Genomic DNA, 20,269 nt, shown 5'->3' with positions numbered 1-20,269 from the left:
ATATCAATAAACTTAAAAATATCACAAAATTCTTCAAATTAGGGTTGTAATATTAAGAAAATAATATATCCTGCACAATATTTAAATTTATTAGGAAATATAGCCGAGAGTAAAAGCAATTATTCTTGGGGTAAGGTTTATTTCATTATTTCTTTTCGAAAGTCTTATTATATTTTGGGCTACCAAAAAAAAAAAAAAAATCCATATTTCCCGTTATCTATTATTTGAGTTGGTGACACTAGTAGGACATTACTTACGTATTTATTTATATACAGGGTAAATAAAAAAAATAATGATATATGGGTTGTTACTAAAGAAAGGAATCTGCCTTGTCTATTATAGGCTACGGTCGAACGTGTCCGTAAACATTAATATTATTTATATAATATAAATTATTTTGATTTATTAAAATCGTTTTAGTTAATATTTTCATATTCAGTAAGTGTTTAATCTCTGATACTAAGGGAACTGAATCTAGACTTTACACTGCATTTGCGTGAACTTCCGCGTGAGACTTTTCCCTCATTTTGATCGGAACTTCCGGTAATACTCACCATGTTCTCCGCCCCTCCACATTCAATGCGATGGGCGTTTCCAAACAAAAGACATCAGGGCACTTCAAAATGGGAGGTCAGTCAAACTTATATTTGTTACTGCTGATAAGAAGTATAAATATGAACTATAAACATATAGTTTTAACTTCATAATGTGTGCTTCACAGGATCCTTATACACTTTGCTCACAAACTTGAGCTACTTCGACAAGTTTTGCTTCGACAGTTGTCGTTGTGCTCCAATACGGTGCATTAATGTCTATTCTGCTTAATATGTTACATTTCAGAAGCTCTATAATCCGTTTATATAGCATTTTCGAAATTATACGGCGTTTTGTTGGCTAAAATACATTCAATGTACCTCAAAAGTATGTTTGACAGTCTTGCGTCCCCAGTGTCTCTGCCCAATGCAACATTTATGAAGTGGCTCCATCTTCTGGTTGAAATGTGCACAGTATTTATGAACATGTTTGTTACTAGACGGGATTATTGAAAGAACTGGTTTATCTAGAAAATTAAAATTTCATCATTTGCTCACTCTCATGTTGTTCTAAACTGTATGGTTTTATTTCTGTGTGAATGACAGAGAGCTTCCATGAACAGCTGCAAATAGACAGCCGCTTCCTGAAATCAGACCGACGTCTAGATACAGAACTGGTGGATAAACTCATCCTGCAGCTCAACAGAATCTACCCACAGATCCTGACTGACAAGGAGGCCTCCAAGGTAAGCGCTCCACCCTCCACCCAGAAACATCCGACTAATTCACCGCAGGTCACACCAAGATGTTCCTATGGGGTTTTATAATGGGGTTTCTGCGTTAAACAAGCTCTGTGGTAAACACAAATTTACTTTACTTTGACTTATTGAGGCAACCCATGGTGAATTAGTCTTCAAGGGGGGATTTGATATCATATCTCCAGCACTTGATACAGATAAACAGTCCAATCTTCAAAAGTTGAATGTTATTTCTCTTTCCAATAATGATTTTCTCAAACAATAGTTTAGGGATTTGGATGTGCCCACCTGTATCAGGCTGGCGGAGCTGCTGAATCATCTGCAGGAGAAAGGAGAGGAGGCATGTCGAGAGTTTTACCGCGCACTGCACCTCCACGTGGAGGACGTTTATTTCAGTTTACCCACACGCCTCCGACTCAGAGGTTGGCAGAGTCATCATTTTCCACCCATAACCACTCAAAAATATCATTCTTCTGAGGACGTTTATTTAGTTTTGCCATGCAGCATATCATTTCTGACTCATAGTAGTGATACAAATGTATTTTAGGGAAAAGTTCACCCAAAAATAAAGATTCAGTGAAAATGTACTCACCCTCGACCATCAAAGATGTAGATGAGTTTGATTTGATCAGAACAGATTTGTATCAATTTCATTAACCTGTTAACTGTCACTCACGTTTTTGAAGATAGACATGAATGTGCATGATACAAACCTAAATTTTTATAACTCATGATTAAAAACATTTTGTAACATGATTTTGATGCACCATTTACATGGTAATGCAATGTCTGATTTTAAAATGGGTTTTGAAGGATGAATTTTGAGATTTTATGTTTTCAAGTGATATATAACTTTTGATGATTTCTAAAATGTGATAGAGAAAAAGGCAACGAGGAAGTCTTTTTTTTAAACAAAGGTCAAAGCTCCTTTTGTAATGTAGATTTCTGAGGGTGCACTCTTTTCATAAATTCATCTATTACTTTTCCTACATAATTTTTAACAAAAAATAGTGGTAAAATATATATTTGGGAGTCTTAGACCTTTCCAACGATATATAGTTTGTCAAGATTAGATTAGATTTGATTGTAATATAGTATAGTCAACGTAGGCGTCCCGTATACGGGACGGGGTGACATTTAACAGGTTTTAAATTGGCTTTTTTTTTTTTTTAACCATTTACTTTGGCTAAAATATCTATAATACAGTAATATAGATATAGTATTGCTATCTCTAGTGAAACAATAGTCTCATCTGAATCCGGAGAGAAATATGCTGATTAAGCACCATTTACAAGTAAAAAAAGTTCAAAAAAAGTTGTAGACTAATATGTTACATTACCATTTGGATGAATTATTATTTGGCTGGAAGCGACACCTTAAAGTAAAAAATTGTGATAAAAAAAAAAAGATTTTCACTTCACAAGATGATAATTCATTCACTGTAGAGGATCTTTTGATGAGCAAGTGTTGAAACGTTACATTTCTCCAAATGTGTTCCCATGAAGAAACAAACTCATCTACATCTTGGATGGCCTGAGGGCTAATATGTTTTCAGCTGGGTGAACAGCTCCTTTCAGCCTGTTATTAAGCTGGATTTTGAAGTGTTTTTGGTTTGACCACCAAGTTTTATTTGTTTTTGTAGAGTCTGGGGAACCAGTTGTCCCAATCACGAGTCCCAAGGACAGATATGTAATGAATGACCATAGTAAGTATACCTTTCCAGTGATTTTGCACTAGTAAATGTACACAATTGACATGCTAGGGAATATTTGTAGCAATAGCCAACAATACATTGTATGGGGCAAAATTGTCCATTTTTCTTTTATGCCAAAAATCATTAGGATATTAAGTAAAAATCATGTTCCACAAAGATATTTAGCAAATTTCCTACCATAAATATATCAAAACTTAATTTCTGAGTAGTAATATGCATTGCTAAGGACATTTCTTTTTGACAACTTTAAAGTCGATTTTCTCAATATTTAGATTTTCTTGTTTTTTTTTTTTTTTTGCAACCTCTGATTCCAGATTTTCAGATAGTTGCATCTCGGACAGATATTGTCCTAATAAACCATACATCAGTGGAAAACTTATATATTACATTTTCAGATTATGTATGAATCTCAATATTAAAAAAAGTACCCTTATGACTGGTTTTGTGGTCCAGGGTTATATATATATATATATATATATATATATATATATATATATATATATATGGTTTTGTTTTGTCACTGCGCAGGTCCGTTCTTCTTCCTGAGTTGTTTCAGTGTGGCTGTAGGAGCAGCTCTGCTCTATTACTATGGTGGTAAGCACACAAACTTGTTAATATCTTAATACCCACATCAAAAATACACATTTCCCAGACATTATAAGCACTCAAAATGTTTTTTCTGCAGAGTCCAAGCAGGTGTCAGGCTCCAGCAGCGCTCTGGGTCTGGCTGCGATGGGTCTCAGTAGAAAAGTGCGGGACGTTCTCATCTGGTACACAGAAGATGGGAAGTGATGGCTTTTTTGCTGCCTTAAAAAATTATTTAGACACAGCAATTGATTCTGAAATACTCCGTTATCCTTGTCAAATATATACAAAAATATTTTAATTCCGCTTTTAAAAAATATGTACATACTATGTATATAAAGAAATTCATGTTAGAATTCAGAAATAAAATGACAGAATTCCAAAGATAAAATCCTTATAAATCTGGAATCTCTTGTAACAATTTAAAATATAACCCTTTAAATATTTATATAACTGCTAATATCTTTGATCAAACATAACAGCCATTGAAATAATAGCCATTTATATGCAATGCCAAGGGCAGGAACTCATTACTTTTAAGAAAAGTTGTATAGGAACCAAACTTCCTACTTGCACTAAAGTATTTAACAGAGCTGCTCTGTTAATGTTGCTGCAACCCTCATTTTATTTGTGCATTTGTTTTGTTGTACTTTAAAAATAGACATCAAACTCATTTATATATTATTTATACTCAGTATCTTCCAGTTCTCACAGACTCGGGATTTGCCAAGAGATTATAGAAGTAAAACATGGACGCAGAGGTTTATAATTCACTACACCATTTAGCAAATGCAAAACTGGGAAACCTGACAAATCAAATAGATCAAGGCATCAGAATATTTTGAAACAAAAGACATTAAAGACTACAGGTAAACTTAAAGTCTGGTACCTTGGAGTATTAGGAGTTTGTTACTTTATAATACCTTCTTTGTGGGCTAAGATTTCAACAAATATGTTTATATTGTTTGCTTACTTTTATACTAGCAGCATGTTTGTACTGGTTTGTGTACTAATAATTCATCTTGTCAGTTTACTCGTGTGGCCTTGTTTCTGCAGTGCAATTGTAAGTGTTCTGTAAATTTTTTGGCCTGGAAACTTTCAGGTGAATTTGCTAATTTGGCACATTCACAGTAGTTAACTGAGAAACTATATATTTTTTGTTAGGGGTTAAAAAGTTATTTGGCTAAATAAAGTGTGTAACTGTTGCAAATGTACTTGGAGATGAATTTGGTTTCCATGTCTTGATATACCGAAACAAACACTTGACGAGTTGCAAAAAAAAAAAAAAAAAAGATTGCTGAAAAATAGTTTTATTGATGTCAGAATTTCAGCAGCTTTAAGACTGAAGAATACCAGTGTACAATACTGAATATAAAGACAACTCTGTCGGTCTACTATTTATCAGTGCACTGAAATAAATCAATGCAATTGTTTTCTTTTATGACTCCATACTGCTGTCTAAAAGTGAAAAACAGAAGGAAATCTTTGGCCATTTATACAAACAATATTGATATAAAATGTACAAAAGTCCAAGAAACATATAAACATATGGATAGTACATCACAACAAACATCAAAACACTAAACAACATTAACATTTAAAATAACAAATATTTCAAAGAAAAAGGCATTATGGTTGCCTAGTCAGTAGATGGCGCTCTTATACAAATTCCTAAAAAAAAAAAAAAAAAATCTATTTCTGACGTTTGGGGTTAGTACAAGAAAAATGTGCTGTATTTATGATCTTTAATCTTCACTTACAGAGTTTTGCAAGAAAAAAAAATAATTTTTGCTAAAGTGCCGATTTAAGCTGCTCACACTTGACTTTGTAAGCAATTTATCCTTCATGCATCAAATATGACCTGCAAGTAAAGACAAATACAAACGGGCTGTGTGCATGGGTTGCATTGTGTTGAACAACACATACAGTGAAATAAGCCCATTTTCCCCATATAGGCAGCTGATACAGTGATCAAGTAGGCAGTATGAATGTGAGGAGAGGTGCCACTCTCCATTTCGGTCTGGAAAGGTATTGTCTTTTTAGTTTCTGTCTTGATTATTTTCAATCTCAGTAATGATCCAATTAGAATATCCAATCCAATTTCACGATGCATTTTAACAACGTGAATTACACAAACAAATACCCATAAAAATAATTACATGAAGTTGCATTTTTAAAATGTAATTTATATTAAGATGTTATTAGCTCATTTTGGGACTAAAAAAGGTTCTGCAAAACAAGGCATATTCGAATATGTCATGTCAACTTGCTTGGTCTTTGATAATAAATGTCCAAATATTTATAATTGTATGAAATCCCAAACTCATGTTGGCTGTTATGATTTCGTGTCCTCTGGTCTTTGGACGCCAAATGCCGTGATGAAAACATTTACTACTACGATGATGAAGACGAGAGCTGTGACGATGTTCTCCAGAAGATTCAGTATGTAGTGTTTACTCGTGTCATTCAGATTCCACTTCACTGTAGAACAAGAGCAATAACAGCAGCTCATTATGAAATTCACAACATTTAACAAGATCTTATTAAGCTGATTTAACAGCTTCTTTGATTAAAATCAAAGGCTAAAATCTGACCAAATGATTATAATTATATGGTGTCCTTTGTTCTATACAGCAAGTGTCAACACCACACACTTACTCACACCTCATGTTCAAAAGAATATGCATGGTGACTCTAAAACCTTCAATATTAATAATAAAGCTCATTTTCTATTAATTAGAGCCTGATTGTGTTCACAGCGGTTTCTGGTGTAAAGTACAGACTTGTGTTTGAGGAATTAGGAATAATTACTAGAAATGGGAAGCTGGGGGCTTTTTGAAGTTGAGCAGAGAATATGAATATTTCTCAAATTGGGACTGAATATCTTGATATGATTCATGCGATCATTCATCTGCTCAACTTTTTTCCTACTATGTGGACAAAATCAAAGTAAAAGCTGTTAAAATCTCTGATGGGAAACACCAAAGTGCTGTAGGACTGACTTTCACCACCTGATATATTAATGTTGAAACTATATTACATACTAAAAGATTTGTGTAGGATCAACCTCTCTGCAACTTTGGCATGCACACAGCATTTATCAGTTCTCCTTCTAGACAGTTATTACTGGATTTAATTGCCAAATGTTAAAATAATTCACCCCAGAATGACATTCCTGTCATCGTTTACTCACCCTCATGTCTTTCAGAACCTAGTAAAGACGACTTTTCTTCTTTTATAGAAGACAAATTGAATTTTTATTACAGCAAAACATCCATGCTGTTTTTTCTACCTGGTAAAACTGAATGGTGACCACTGCTGTCAAACAGGATCTTCAAGGCAAGATATTGGAAAAAGGGATGACTTGTATTTCAGTCTGTTCCTCAAGCAAATGACCTAAAAGATGACCTAGAATTAAAGTGGTTAACTTGTACTGACTAGTTTTATGTTTATACGTTGCTTTCTCTGCATTGTATGAAGAAGAACAGCATGCATATTCTTCAGAACATAATACAATACAAAGTCATACATCGGGTTGGAAATACATGAGCGTGATTAAAGAGGGTTTTCACTGAACTACTTTTTGAGATGTTTAATATTTGAATACTGCTTTACATATAGGGTTCCCACGGGTCCTTGAAATACTTGAGAGTTTGTGAACCTGAAAAAAAAAAAATGTCATGGCCCTGGAAAGTTTTTGAAAATAAACATACATTGACAAAGGTCTTTGAAAGTGCTTGAATTTATTTTGTGCAAGAAGTTTTCTGGGAAAAAAAGTCCATATTATTGCCTCTGGTCTGCTAATGTGTTATTTTGCCAACACTTCGTGGTCTGTGTGTACTAGCTTGCTTGCTTGATTTACATAAGTTACGCTCATTTACATGTCACGTAACGTGTTTCTCACGTGAGGTATTTTGTGTTGTACGCTGTGATGACAGAGTGACCATATTTCCTTTTTTTTTTGTCCTCTTTAGACCTAAAAAAATGCCTCCAGTCGGGATGTCGCCAATGATTGTGTGTGTTTTTGTGTTAGAGCGCAGCAAGGGACTGTTTTCTTAATCCTGCTCCCACTGAATTTCTGACCATTATTGCCCGCTCCCGTGATTTTTTTTTTTTTGTGTCCAGTCCCGCCCGCTCCCACAAAAATTATAATATTGCATAATTTTCTTACATCAGGCAGCATCTATCAATACGCAGAGTATTTAAATCTCTTTTGAACGAGCGCTCGCTGTTCACTTTCACTTCTGTTTACGTGATCATGCACGCTCTGTGTGAAGTAAGAGCAGATATTTGTCAATAAGCTCCGGATCTGTTGAGCAGCAAATCCTCCAGCATAATCTGTCAGCCATCTCTCTCTCCTTCACCCGTGATCAGTCAAATCTGAATCCTGCAGCTCGTTCTGAATGCAGGGTTGCCAAGTCTGCATTTTTTTTTTCTTCCTATAGCTACTTTTAAACTGTTAATGGGTTGTTTTTCCCCCATGGGTTAAAGGTTTCAAATGTTACTTAAATTACATTTGACTCAATACAAATGCTTGTATTGAAACATTTTGCATTCTGCCTATGATAAAACTGTGCTTGATTTGAAGTTTTGTGAAGCAGGGCCACTGGTAGGAAGCTTTTTAGCTGTGTTTATGATCAAGATGCATAACAGTAACTGTAAAATATGTATTTTAGGTATGGAAATTACATTTTCTGTTTTGATATTTGGGATATGATCATTGCACTACTTTTGGCACTACTTTAACCACAAGCCCCCTGCCCCACCCCCACTTCTCTTTTTGGAAAACTGAAATGTGGTCACCTTACATGACGTTCATACACGCACAAAACTACTAAAATGGTACCTCAACATTTCACAGACACACGGTGAAATTAATGTTGAACTGATTTGCTTGTTAAGATAATGAGGTAAGAAAAACTTAGCATATCCATATATCTTAAAACTTCTGGTTACATGATCCCAAGCTCTTTACAATAAAAATCCATGCAAAAGTTAATATCAGATCATTTTAGAATACAGTATAGGGTGTAGTGAATATTCTTCAGTTTTATGCAAAACAGAAATACAACAGATAAAATATCAGATCTCTGTCATGGCCAAAAATAAATGCTAAAAAAAGAAGAAGCTTTTTTGCAAAGTTGTGTTTGAGACATGAAAGCTGTAACAATGTATCTTACAAGATAACACGATGTAAGCTCTCACTTGAGATGTGTTCCCAGATCAAGTCCTGGATTTTGAGGGTATTGGACCTGGTCCTTTAATTTGAATTTAATCAAGGTGTGGGAACCCTGTACAATACTACACTACCAGTTTTTTTTAAAGGGTATTTATATTATAAAAGGTGACATACATCTTTTGGGCCACTGCAGATGATATATGTTGTTCAAACTTCAATGTGTCATTTTCTGCAATATGAAGTACTTTATGCAATAAGGTATGATGCTGCTAATAACAGTATGTTTTTCTTACAAAAGCAACACTAATCATGTATAAAATCACTGTTGCCTATATATTTTGAAACCTGTAAATGTAGGTTCTCAGTTTGGTTGGTTTCTCTCACCTATGAAGATAAGCAAGACCCCCACGGTGATCTGAAGGATGAGGGAGATGCTGATGAGACAGATGAGAGGAATGTATAAGGAGAACTTGGGTCCCAGCTCCAGGATGATCTTCAGCTGGGAGGCATTGGCCATCAGCAGTGCGATATCCAGCATGCTCTCTGCTGCACTCTTCTTATTGGCGTAATGGTTCATGTTAATTGGGGTGTTCCTTGACCAGTGGCTCTGCCGGGGACGCTAAACATGGAAACACACACACACATCCATGAGAATATGTACATGAGCATCATACAATGTTTACAGAGAAAGATGGAGGAAACAGTTTTCTGGGTCCTTGTTAAAACAACTTTAGCTATCAACCAGATTTTAGGGTTTGGCTTATCAAACAGTATTATCAAATAATGTTGCTTAAGTCACTTATTTAAAAGGTCTAGGTTGAGGGTTAATACTCTGACGGTTTCATAAAAATGTTGTTGTTGATCCAGTATAACACACTACTTCAATAAATCACAATATGCTTTCAAGTGAGGCTTACAATTTGCAAAGGATTTAACTCATGCACAATGGTTGTTTTCTGACTTGCAATATATCTTTCTGAAACTTGGGTTAAGGGTCTCCTATGGTCATATTTCTTCTCAGTGTTAGAAGGAAATGAAAGTCACTTGTGTTTTTGGGGGGATTTTTTTAGGATGTTTTTAACATGTGAAGGGAAGGGGGTAAGTGGTTAGTTGACCCTGACATAATTTCCTTCCTTCTTTTTAAAACAGAAGTCGTGGCTATAGGGGGTTATAGAAACCTCTGCACAACAGAAAACTCTCGAATGTCAAATTAAATTCCTAAGAGCTTTCATTCAGCATAGCAAGCAATCTTTGAAAAAGCCAATGTTGTTGCCTCAACTCTAACCGCATTGAATAAATCATACAAAGTGGGGTTGGTTCAACATCACTTCTGCACCCGTAATTAAAGTAGAAACAATAGTGAGTATTTAACAAAACATCAATGATAATATCACTGAATCACTGTTATGAAGTGACATTGTTCAACATCACTTTAGCTCTCTTAATTAATGTAGAATCAATAGGGATATTTCAACCACAACAACAAAAGGTAATGCAACGGAATCAACATTATGAAGTGATGATGGATCAACATCACTCATGCATCCTCAGTTCATTTCTAATTATATATATTAAAAAAAAACAACAACAATGGTTGAATCATCATTATGAAGTGATGGTGGTTCATCACTTATTCATACTCAAATCCTGTTGCAACATTCAATAAAACAATAAAAAATATTAATGTCACTGAATCAACATTATGAAGTGATGGTGTTTCATCACTTATTCACCTTGAGTTAATGTTGAGTCATTAATATATTTCTATTTTTAAAATACTTCAATGGAACATTGACATATTCCTGACCGCTTTATAGTTTGGGAAAACACTTTTAAAATGAAATGACACCTTTACCAGCAGTAAAGTCACTTTGTTTTTTATTTTAACAGTTTAACACCATCCGTGAAAAAAAAAACAGATACAAAATATCAGTCTTTTAAACACTTTAACTTTTAAAAGGACTAGTTTCAGGAGTCTGATGACAGACTGCAGGTGATCCAGTGGTTCAAGTTTTAGAAGCTGGCTTACATCAGACTGCTGCCTTTTTTCCTTTGGGTTCTCCTGAATCTGAAAAGAAAGCATAATGTTGTTTAAGAGCAAGTCATTTGTTCTACACAGTCACATTAAGGAATATGATTCAATTTGTATTTAACACAAAATCATTATAACACATAATAACATTAAATCAACTATGATTATAGCATCATTCAATTATATTTCATCTATTAGCTCAAACCTATTCACGCTTGAATATCAATTCAGTTTCTACAATAAAAATGTATAAATAATGCACAATGGCTGGGATGTCCTACTTCTTGAGCTGAGTTTATTAACAGCTAATGAATGTTTTTATGATCACTGAAAACTTCGAGGCAGGTGTGTTGGATAGGGAACTGGATTCTGAAAAGGTGGCCACCTCGGAGTTATGGCTATTACTCACAGATAGGATAGATTAGTCAGTAAATAATGTAATAAGCTGTACAGTAGATTCACCTTACTTAGATTTTAATCTCCTTAATGTCACAAAATGACCACAAGCAGTCCACTTTCTCAAACAAGTTTTTTTTGTGATTGTGTTTAAGTGTTTCAAAGAAAAGTTCCAAATCAAATGCTTCGCCTACGATATGATACCTACCAATGATAGGTTCCCTTGTTCAAGACCAGTGAGATTTCGAGGCTTGTTCGGAACCAGGATCTGTGCACCGACCGGCCCAGGATTTTTCTGAGACCACTTTCTGACTTGTGCTGAGTGGCCCTTGTTCAGAACTGGCTCGCGTTTCCACTACTGACAAGGAGCAGAACGCTCTATGTCCCCAACATGTGACAGCAATCGCTTGTTATCTCGTGTGGACGGAGAGTGTTGATCTCTTCCGCTGACCATTTCTAAACTGACATATTTAACTGTTCTGTTAGTGTTGTTAATTAACTGAACTCTGGCAGCATGAAAAAAAAAAAAAATAGTGAAAAAGCCCTGGTTGTTTCCCATTTGGGCTCTGGCACCAGTCCCGGTGTAAAAATTGGTTTGAGAAGTTCACGTGAAGGACTAAAATGGGTGTTTCTTAATAATTTTCAAGCTACAATGGGTGTTTTCCAGCTGCTTTACAAGAGATTAGAACAAATCAGGTAAAGCAGTTGAAAATGCTGCTCCACTGACTGAGTAACACTCATTAGAATTCTGCAAAGATATACTAAACTAGTTAAAATTGCTTATTTCTATGGATTTAAACATTCTTGAAATAATTTTTGATAAAGTACACAAGTCAGCAAAATATATATAACACCGTTTTAGTAGTTTTTGGATATTTTAATTAAAAAAAATAACACTGCATATTGCGCATTTAAATTCAAGCTTAAGAATTCCTATGCTGTTAAATTCTGACGTCCCCTCTGTGACGTTCTGGAAAACAACTGCACTTTGAAACATTAATTAGTACAAAGTATTATTAATAATAATCATAATCATAGATAGAATGTGTGGCACTCAAAGCGTTCAAACAGAGTTCTACAATCTCATGTTTTGAAGTTCAAAAGTTTGTTCTTATTGTTGCTGTAGTAATACATCTTCAGTGTTTAGTACACGAGTCGTCAAACTCGCATTTTAGGGTTTGGTTTAGCGTGAAGGGCCTCTTAAAGATTGGTTAGCTCAAGAATTCCCTCTTTCTTTTTAAACGAGATAATAAAGAGCTGGTCATGCGATCCATGAGATTTCGATTTCTGAGAACAGTGAGAGGAAGAGCTGTGTACGCCTCTTGCTAATACAGTTCTGTGAACACAAAAGCATTATTCTTCTCTATTATGGCAGAGGAGAGGTCAGGCTGCAGGTGTGAGCTGGCTCTGATGTCCTTCTGGTGTCACATGATTACATCCACTCTGTTTTATTTTATTCTCACCAGCTGGGTAGCAGACTTTAGTTTTAATCAAAAATCCCCCCTGAATTTCTGAAATTCATTCTCCAGGCTCTTCAGGGGAGTGCTGGACAGGGGTTGACTTAGGGTATGGTTCAGTCTAGTCGCCCAACACAAAAACACTTGTGCCTTATACTAGGAAGGATGTAAACTCTCTTTCCATGAACCCCAATAACACTCAAATGCAGACACTTATTAAACACCCTTCCTGCAGAAAGCTAAACAGTCATCTAAAAATAACTGCCTGGATTATCTTCCTCTTTCTCTGTCATGCTATGGAGCTCATTAGTTGTTAAAAAAAAAACACTACATCTTCTATAAGCTTTCCTTTCGAACCAGAAATGACATAAAAGTTATCCTGGCTACACTTACCCAAAGTATTTCATACACATAAAATATTTAAAAATATTGCAGCCCTGGCAGTTTGTAATGACTTACATGGGCTATACATACATACAAACATATTCTACTGTATAACTATTTAAAATGAATCCACAGCTGAAGTGGTAAAAGCAAAAAAAGTCCATGTTTATCTTGTTTTTCAGACTTGCATCTCTCTAGTCTGTTGGACCATTTGACTGTCACTGATGAAAGATGAAAGAGCACAGCTGCTGTTACTTGTTCAGAAACAATGTGGCATGTGATATCCAACTGAAATAGGCTCAACAAACCTACAGCTACGATATAACTACAGTTTTTAACCATTTACTTTGCTAATACATGTGAATTTTGCTTATTTTCCCCTTTGCCACTAGACTATTTATAGACGTGGCACAAGAATTAGAATCAAAGGTACAATTGTCCATAATATTACTCATATATTACATCATACCAAAGCCAGGTGGAGGGCAGGCATCATTTCCACTTGGCATAGAAATTAGCCACATAGAAATCACTGCCCTTTCAGTCTGCCTAAACACACAGTGTCTTAAACATTGGTGCTGCCCACAGGAATGATGATATGTTTGATTTTGTGTGTTTCAGGGTTTGTTGGGTGAAAGAAGAAAAATCCACTGGTGGTTAGATGTTCCTCTGGTCTTTCTAACCACTTCACCTCACTTTTCTTCAGTGCAAACATTAATGAAAGTGTACAAAAACATGAAATAAATTAACTGTTAAGGTTTAAATTAATAAAAAAACATAAGCAAAGTGAATTGCAAGAGTTGAAAATACTTGTAATAAGAAATGGTGACCTGTCAAAAACACCCCCCCCCCACCAAAAAACAAACAAACATAACATACTTTCCCCTAAACATTTGTATTTTACCCTTAAATAACAAATTACACATTAACTTTAGTATTAGTAGGAACTACTATACTAAATGCTTTAGATGGGTCTTTATTGCTAGAAAAAAAGTGACAATGGGATGTCATTTTTTGTTTACTTTGTACACGTTTTGTTCCCTCTTTGGCTAGCGACAGTAAAACTTGGCTAGCTCAATGTAGAATCCATCCATTATGCTTTTTACTGTTAAATTATGATGAAAAAAAGTGAGAGAAATTAAAAATGGTTCTGTAAGATAAATGATTAATTGGTTAAATGCAAGTTCTATACATTCCATTCACATGCAATACTTGTAGCCTATTATAGCCTATAGCCTAATTTATATTGAGGAAATGTGTATTACTTTATAATTTACAAATAGTATTGATAATTAAGAAACCAATATATGCTTTTATGGTAAAATATTGTTCAAAAGTACCTTTTTTATCAATGTAAATTTTGACGGAATCTCGAAACCATCTGATAGTGATTTAAAAAAAAAAAGTTTACTTACCTACATGTTACGCTATTTAGGCTTAGTTAATGTAGAATTGTGTTTAAATGTGCGTTTTTCATGTGTTGTTGGAACTGAAAGTGTGTATTATTATTGTCTTTCCCAGTTTATTGTTGAGGGTTACGCTGGCCGGTGATCTCATCGTCAGTATGGACGCGGTCGAGCGAAACACCAGGGTAATGAATAAGAGACTTAATTGTTTCCAAACTTCCAAACAAGCTTTTGGGCCGCGTGAGCTATAATGTTGAGCACTCGTTGTCACTTATAACCTTCCGTTACTGGAAACAAAGCTCTCGGCCAGTCGAAAGCAGCTTCTATCAGCACATGGGGTGCGATAATATAAGATTTACCCCGCGGGTCACAACACAGATAGGCTCATCCACACAAGTGCATTCTTTACATTACAGTATGGACATGAAGATGTACACGAGCAGCCTTTTTACTTAAAAAAAATCAAGGAACGCATTCAGACTACAAAAACCTTCGTTATGAAATCATGTATGGTTCGGTCAATGTGTTTTTGTCTAACCCGATTGGATTTTATAGACATCAATATAATGGGTTAAACTTCAACACAAACATCCCATTGGCGGATGCGTTTGTGCTCGTTTTAAATGATAATGGTATGTTCAAAATCACTCACCTCTCTTGAATCACTTCTGTTAGCATCTCCATTCAATTCAATCGCTTCCGAAGCCATAATCCTTCCTTTGATTATAACGAACACTCCGTAAATAGCTGGGTTTCAGTGTGTTTGTGGCGCATTATGATCTCATGGACGATGAAAGGAAAAGGGGGCTGGACAAAAAAACTGCCAATCACTGCTGCATGGATGTCCGAATCGTTCTTTTGACTCGGATCTTTTCAATCATTCAGACGAACTGGTTAAGAGTGTACAGGCTGTTGTTAAGACCCTAGTGACTGTTTATACGGCTCTATGAGCACTAAAGAACAGATTCCGATGATGAGATAGACTTCGAATCGCTTCAGTGCATACTCAACTGGCACAGCATCCGTTCTTCCACAATCTAATATCAAAGTTCATGCTCTTATCAGTGTAGATAATATTAATGACCTAAAATAGGACCGTGATCACTCCCAACGATTTTAACTTTTATATCTAAAGGTACAAACATTTTACAGTCAGAGGCGTGCATTTGTGTCTTATCATTGACCATCCCATCTTCGACTCGGTGCCAATATGCTACAACTATAACTTTTTTAATGGTCAGAGACATCTGTGTTTGGTCTGCCATCTAGTGGTAGTTAAACACACCCAGAATCCAGAATTACTGTATAATAATAATAATAATAATAATTATTATTATTATTATTATTATTATCATCATCATCATTATTATTATTATTATTATAATGATTGCATGTTTCTGACTGCATGCAAAAGTTAGCAGATAAAGTATACAGTAATTAGTCGATATAAAAATACAATGGGCTTTTATTAAATATACATTTTCTCTCATGCATATTTTCTTCTGATATACACTCTAAAAACTGCTCGGTTGAAAACAACCCAATTTGGGTTCTTTTTGGCAACCCAGCGCTGGGTCAAAAAGGGACAAATTTTTTATTTTAACCCAACCAGTTGGGTTTTTATGTTTAACCCAGCATGCTGGTTTGCTTTTTTAATAGTTTTAGATTACTACCTTGCTAGGCTAAAATGAACCCAAATTAAACTAGGCATTAAACGTGTAAATCTTGTTCATTTTAAAACCACTTTTGCACACAAATAATAACCGTCAAAAGGTAAATGGTAAAATATTTTGGTAAATTTTTTATATTGTATAAAAATATGCAAAAACACCATTATACAATAATTGTACAATTAGTTAAGTTCTTTACCAACTATTCTGGCATGACAGTACACAAATAAATGTCATTTAGAATCTCTAAACGATAAAGATAAGCCCTTTACTGTGTAAAAATGTGTCCATACACGTTCCATAGGTAAATGAAATGAGCACTAAATTTTGTCTGTTGTAGACTTGAATAGTTCTAACACATTTTTCAGTATTTATTTATGTGACTCACTTTGATATAATATGCCCAGGTTTGCCTTTAATGTCAAATACAGTTTTTTTTCACCAATTCTGTCATCCCACTGTACAGTTTTAATAATCACCTCTGGAAGGTGGTGAACACGTTTATTTCACTTAACTTACTTCTGGTTAAACCATGATGTTAAAACTCACCCTAATCTCCCCTATTAGAATAATAGCCTACTGAAAGTGTTATTGCAGAGGGAATGAAGTGAACACAGCTCTCTTCAGTAGGTGGAACATTTTCTTATAGGAAAATAGCAAGAGGAGGAGAGAAGGGATGCGAGAATAAAAAGCACCGTCATACAACATTAATTCACATGAAATATTCAGCAGTCTTAACCAAGTCACGTGGCGGGCATAGAGATACAGAAAGCGCGCCTTTAGGCCACGCCCACATTGGGTGGGAGGGGGTGCAATCCAACGCTTTCCATTGACTTTTCTGTTGCGGGAAGCTGCCTCCTTCCCATTTCTGACTTACAACAAAAACCAGAGCAATGCCTAAAAGCTGCTATGTGACAAGGTGTACAGTAAACAAGCTAAAAACAACCCCACAAACCTACGTTTTTATAAGCTGTCGTAAGAGTTTCTTTAAGTTCTCAAGAGTAATAGGACACGTTGCGTTCTACTTTTGTGTCCTAGACGCTCATTTGGGGTCGACAGTTTATAAAAACGTAGTTCTGGGTTTTTTAGTTTGTTTACTGTACACCTTGTCACATAGCAGCTTTTAGGCATGGCTCTGTTTTTGTCGTAAGTCAGAAATGGGAAGGAGGCAGCTTCCCGCAATAAAAGGCAATGGTGAGCGTTGGGCGTGGTTTTCAAATTTTGACGCGAGAATAGTAAAGGGGTACAGTATGCAAAGTTACTGTAAACTACTCAAAACTTAGTTATACTATAATATTAGTTCAATAAGACGATTAGTTATGTCTCTGCAGGACAGTGACGTGCCCCGTGCAAGCTCTGGTCACGTCACATTGGTTTGGGCGGGCCCAGCGGTCCGTGGGGTCCATGACGACCTGTGTAGAGGAGGATAAGGGTACCGCCTAAAAACAGACGCTTTTATTGGACACACAGTGTTGCTATGAGCAGCGGGATGTCCGCATCAGCGCATCAGCAGTGGAACCGAAGCTAACTATAAACGCTATAACATAACGAGGGAGGAATCTTTAGGGAGGTGTCGGTGCCGTATTATCCGAGATGAGGAGAGCATTGCCGCAGTGAGCAAATAATCTCATCAGCGGGCTCTGGATTGCATGTCACTTACAGACGCTGACATTTATAAGAAGCAAGGGTACTCGGGTTTGAAGTTGCTAGTGGTTGCTTGGTCAAAGTAGTCGTCCGAAAGACCGTTCATTAAAATGATATTTCAAGGGACAGCTGTGCACTTTATAGTTTTATGACGGATTAAACAACGTGACAACCTCTGTCAGCTATAGGTGAGTTAAATTCTGATATTAGTTTCATATTGAAAGTAATTATTTTACAGCTTTTAAAGCAATTTGTGGCATGAATTTTTGATGTAAGGGAGCTTACCAATTACTTGAAAAGGAATGTAATGTAGTAGTTAGTTAGTCTGTAGTTACTATATATATTTTCTGTTTTGCTTTTTTCAATAATTGTAAAAATATTTTATCATAATTAATATTACCTATTATCCTTTATGTATGTAAACGACAAGTCAGTCATCAAATGATGTCAAATGCGTCAGACTATTGCAGGTATGGCAAACCGTTTTCACATTTATTAATTTAATACAAAACGAATGTCTTTTCTATGTATCTAGCACTTTTTTATTTAGTATTAAGTAATCCAGTATTTACATTGTTTTATGTATTAATTCCAGTAGTGAGTAATATTGTTAATATGTACTTACTTTGTAGAATTACTTATTTGCTGACAGTCATTATCCCATAACTGTTGTTCTTGGTGACAAAATTCCAGTATTCCAGTTGTTACTAACATTTCAAAACTTACTTGTAAGAATTTTTAAATAAATTATATACTACATCCTATAAAGTATCCATTCCTAATGGTCATTATTTAAGATGAAAAAAAAAAATTCTATAAATAAGTACTAGTTTCTAATGAATACTTAGTAGTGAAATAGAAACAGCTAGGGACACAAAAAAGATGAGTTAGTTTCAGGAATAAATGTTAAAAGTGCTTGCCATATTGCAGGTGCATTCATTCAAGGAGGACCATGCAAACGGATGAATGTCACAAATGAGTGTCCAGCGATTCACTGGTCATGGAAAACTGGACTGGATCCAACTCTGAGCAGCAGCCTGTGGGCTTTACAGTTCCTTCTGTCTCCTCAAAAAAGACTGTAATTTATGAAAATGGCAATGAACATCCCACTCACACAGACCCCACATCTACAGCACACAGAGGGGCCAGCGATCCAACCGCATACCCTCTAGATTACAAAGGTCTGGTCCGGCAGAGATTTATACGCCGAAGTTTGTGGTTCTCTGAGTCAGAGGATCAAGAATTGGAGATTTCAGAAAGTGACACCACCAGCAGTCCTGTTAAAAGTAGGCATATTGCTGTCCAGAGGAGCTTTAACGTCGAGTGTCAGGTGGGACAGGGGGAAGGTGTAAAAGAGAACTTCACCAAAGAGGCAGAGACAAGTGACGCTGAGGAAAAACAGGATGCTGAACCATCTGAAGCATCCAAGAGTGCGGGGAAAGCTGGGAGTGATGAGAATGAGGAAGAGGCCGAAATGAAGGCCGTATCCACCTCTCCAGGTGGACGCTTTCTTAAGTTTGATATTGAGCTTGGCAGAGGGTCCTTCAAAACGGTTTATAAAGGCCTGGACACTGAAACGTGGGTGGAGGTGGCCTGGTGTGAACTTCAGGTAAGGAAAATGCACTTACAAAGAGTTTCAAATCTTGCAGTTACTCCTATTGGCATTCTATCACATCTTTTCCTTTTTCCATAAAGGGTTTGTCTGTTATTTGTATTTCCAAATTTGTTGACATGATATTTAATATCATTATCCTTGATATGGCAAAAAAAGTGCCAACAGATCTAGTTTATTTGTCGAGCACAATGACTTGATTTGCAGGATATCAATTATCTAGAAGTTAAAACTGTGAACTGGAAGTAAAGATTAAGCTTCTGTGTAGTTTGTTTTTAACTAAAAAGTCTGTATTTTTCTGATTGATCCTGTTGCCATTCAAAAAGCCTGCTCCTTGTACAAGTTTGCCGGCTCATCTGATATGGCCTATTTCCTTTTATCAGCACTATTGATTGTAAAATGGAGAGATTGAATCACCATGACCACATCTAGATCAGATTTCCTTTGTTTCCGTGTTGTAGTTTAGAATAATTTGAGGTTCAGCTGAGTTCAACAGAGAATAGCAAGTGTTAAAATTTTGTCATTGCTTTCTGGAATATTGAAAGAGACGATTATGTTAAAAGTGATGCATCTGTTCGTAGTTTGTGGTAAAAATAGTTGGCTATTATATTTCAGAGCTCACTCAAAAATCGTTGAAGTAGACATTTAGAGTAGGGTGTGGACACAAACAAACTAGAGAAGCAGTGCACATCCCTGGAGAATCAGTCCCCTCTGCATAGAGGTCATGTGCACTTACCTGCTGAAATGATGCAATAGTACAATGCTTTAAAGTAGTTATATTCTGTTATATTCTCCTCTTTTTAAAATAAAACAGTCATGATTTACCCGATCACTTTGTGCTTTGTGATCAGGTAAAACATGACTTAGGCTCATATACAATAACATTTACCCTTTATTAT

General features: G+C 35.7%; 3 protein-coding genes across 7 annotated transcripts in view; 2 read left to right on the top strand and 1 right to left on the bottom strand.

Annotated features, from left to right (window-relative positions):
* Positions 1–505: 505 nt before the first annotated feature.
* Positions 506–4,804, top strand: card19 (caspase recruitment domain family, member 19). 2 transcript variants are annotated; one of them, XM_052568976.1, is made up of 6 exons: positions 506–630; positions 1,140–1,279; positions 1,557–1,713; positions 2,934–2,996; positions 3,534–3,599; positions 3,691–4,804. In XM_052568976.1, exons 1-6 carry the CDS (start codon positions 585–587, stop codon positions 3,795–3,797), a joined length of 579 nt encoding a protein of 192 aa, XP_052424936.1. In that variant the 5' UTR covers positions 506–584; the 3' UTR covers positions 3,798–4,804. The 2 variants fall into 2 exon arrangements, with proteins under 2 accessions (XP_052424936.1, XP_052424937.1); XM_052568977.1 differs by lacking the exon at positions 506–630 and having other exon boundaries at positions 1,133–1,279.
* An 80-nt stretch (positions 4,805–4,884) lies between these two features.
* On the bottom strand, positions 4,885–15,264 carry LOC127968086 (ninjurin-1). Of its 2 annotated transcripts, XM_052568978.1 has the most exons (4): positions 15,097–15,257; positions 10,799–10,837; positions 9,154–9,388; positions 4,885–6,071 (listed from the first exon to the last, which is right to left on the bottom strand). In XM_052568978.1, exons 1-4 carry the CDS (start codon positions 15,151–15,153, stop codon positions 5,926–5,928), a joined length of 477 nt encoding a protein of 158 aa, XP_052424938.1. In that variant the 5' UTR covers positions 15,154–15,257; the 3' UTR covers positions 4,885–5,925. The 2 variants fall into 2 exon arrangements, with proteins under 2 accessions (XP_052424938.1, XP_052424939.1); XM_052568979.1 differs by lacking the exon at positions 10,799–10,837 and having other exon boundaries at positions 15,097–15,264.
* Positions 15,265–17,495: 2,231 nt separating this feature from the next.
* LOC127968461 (serine/threonine-protein kinase WNK2) overlaps positions 17,496–20,269 on the top strand; it is a 30,898-nt gene continuing 28,124 nt past the window's right edge. For 2 of the 3 annotated variants that reach the window (XM_052569719.1, XM_052569718.1), the window contains exons 1-2: positions 17,496–17,946; positions 18,689–19,367. In XM_052569719.1, coding sequence (XP_052425679.1) covers positions 18,759–19,367 — 609 coding nt within the window. In that variant the 5' untranslated portion in view covers positions 17,496–17,946; positions 18,689–18,758. The remainder of the gene's footprint in view (positions 17,947–18,688; positions 19,368–20,269) is intronic. The other variant, XM_052569720.1, reaches the window with a different exon arrangement.

Source organism: Carassius gibelio, chromosome B11 (assembly GCF_023724105.1).
Source record: "Carassius gibelio isolate Cgi1373 ecotype wild population from Czech Republic chromosome B11, carGib1.2-hapl.c, whole genome shotgun sequence".
NCBI classification, from domain to species: Eukaryota; Metazoa; Chordata; class Actinopteri; order Cypriniformes; family Cyprinidae; genus Carassius; species Carassius gibelio.
The sequence above is the reverse complement of the archived record's forward strand: the minus strand, read 5'-3'. Positions and strand labels throughout refer to the sequence as shown.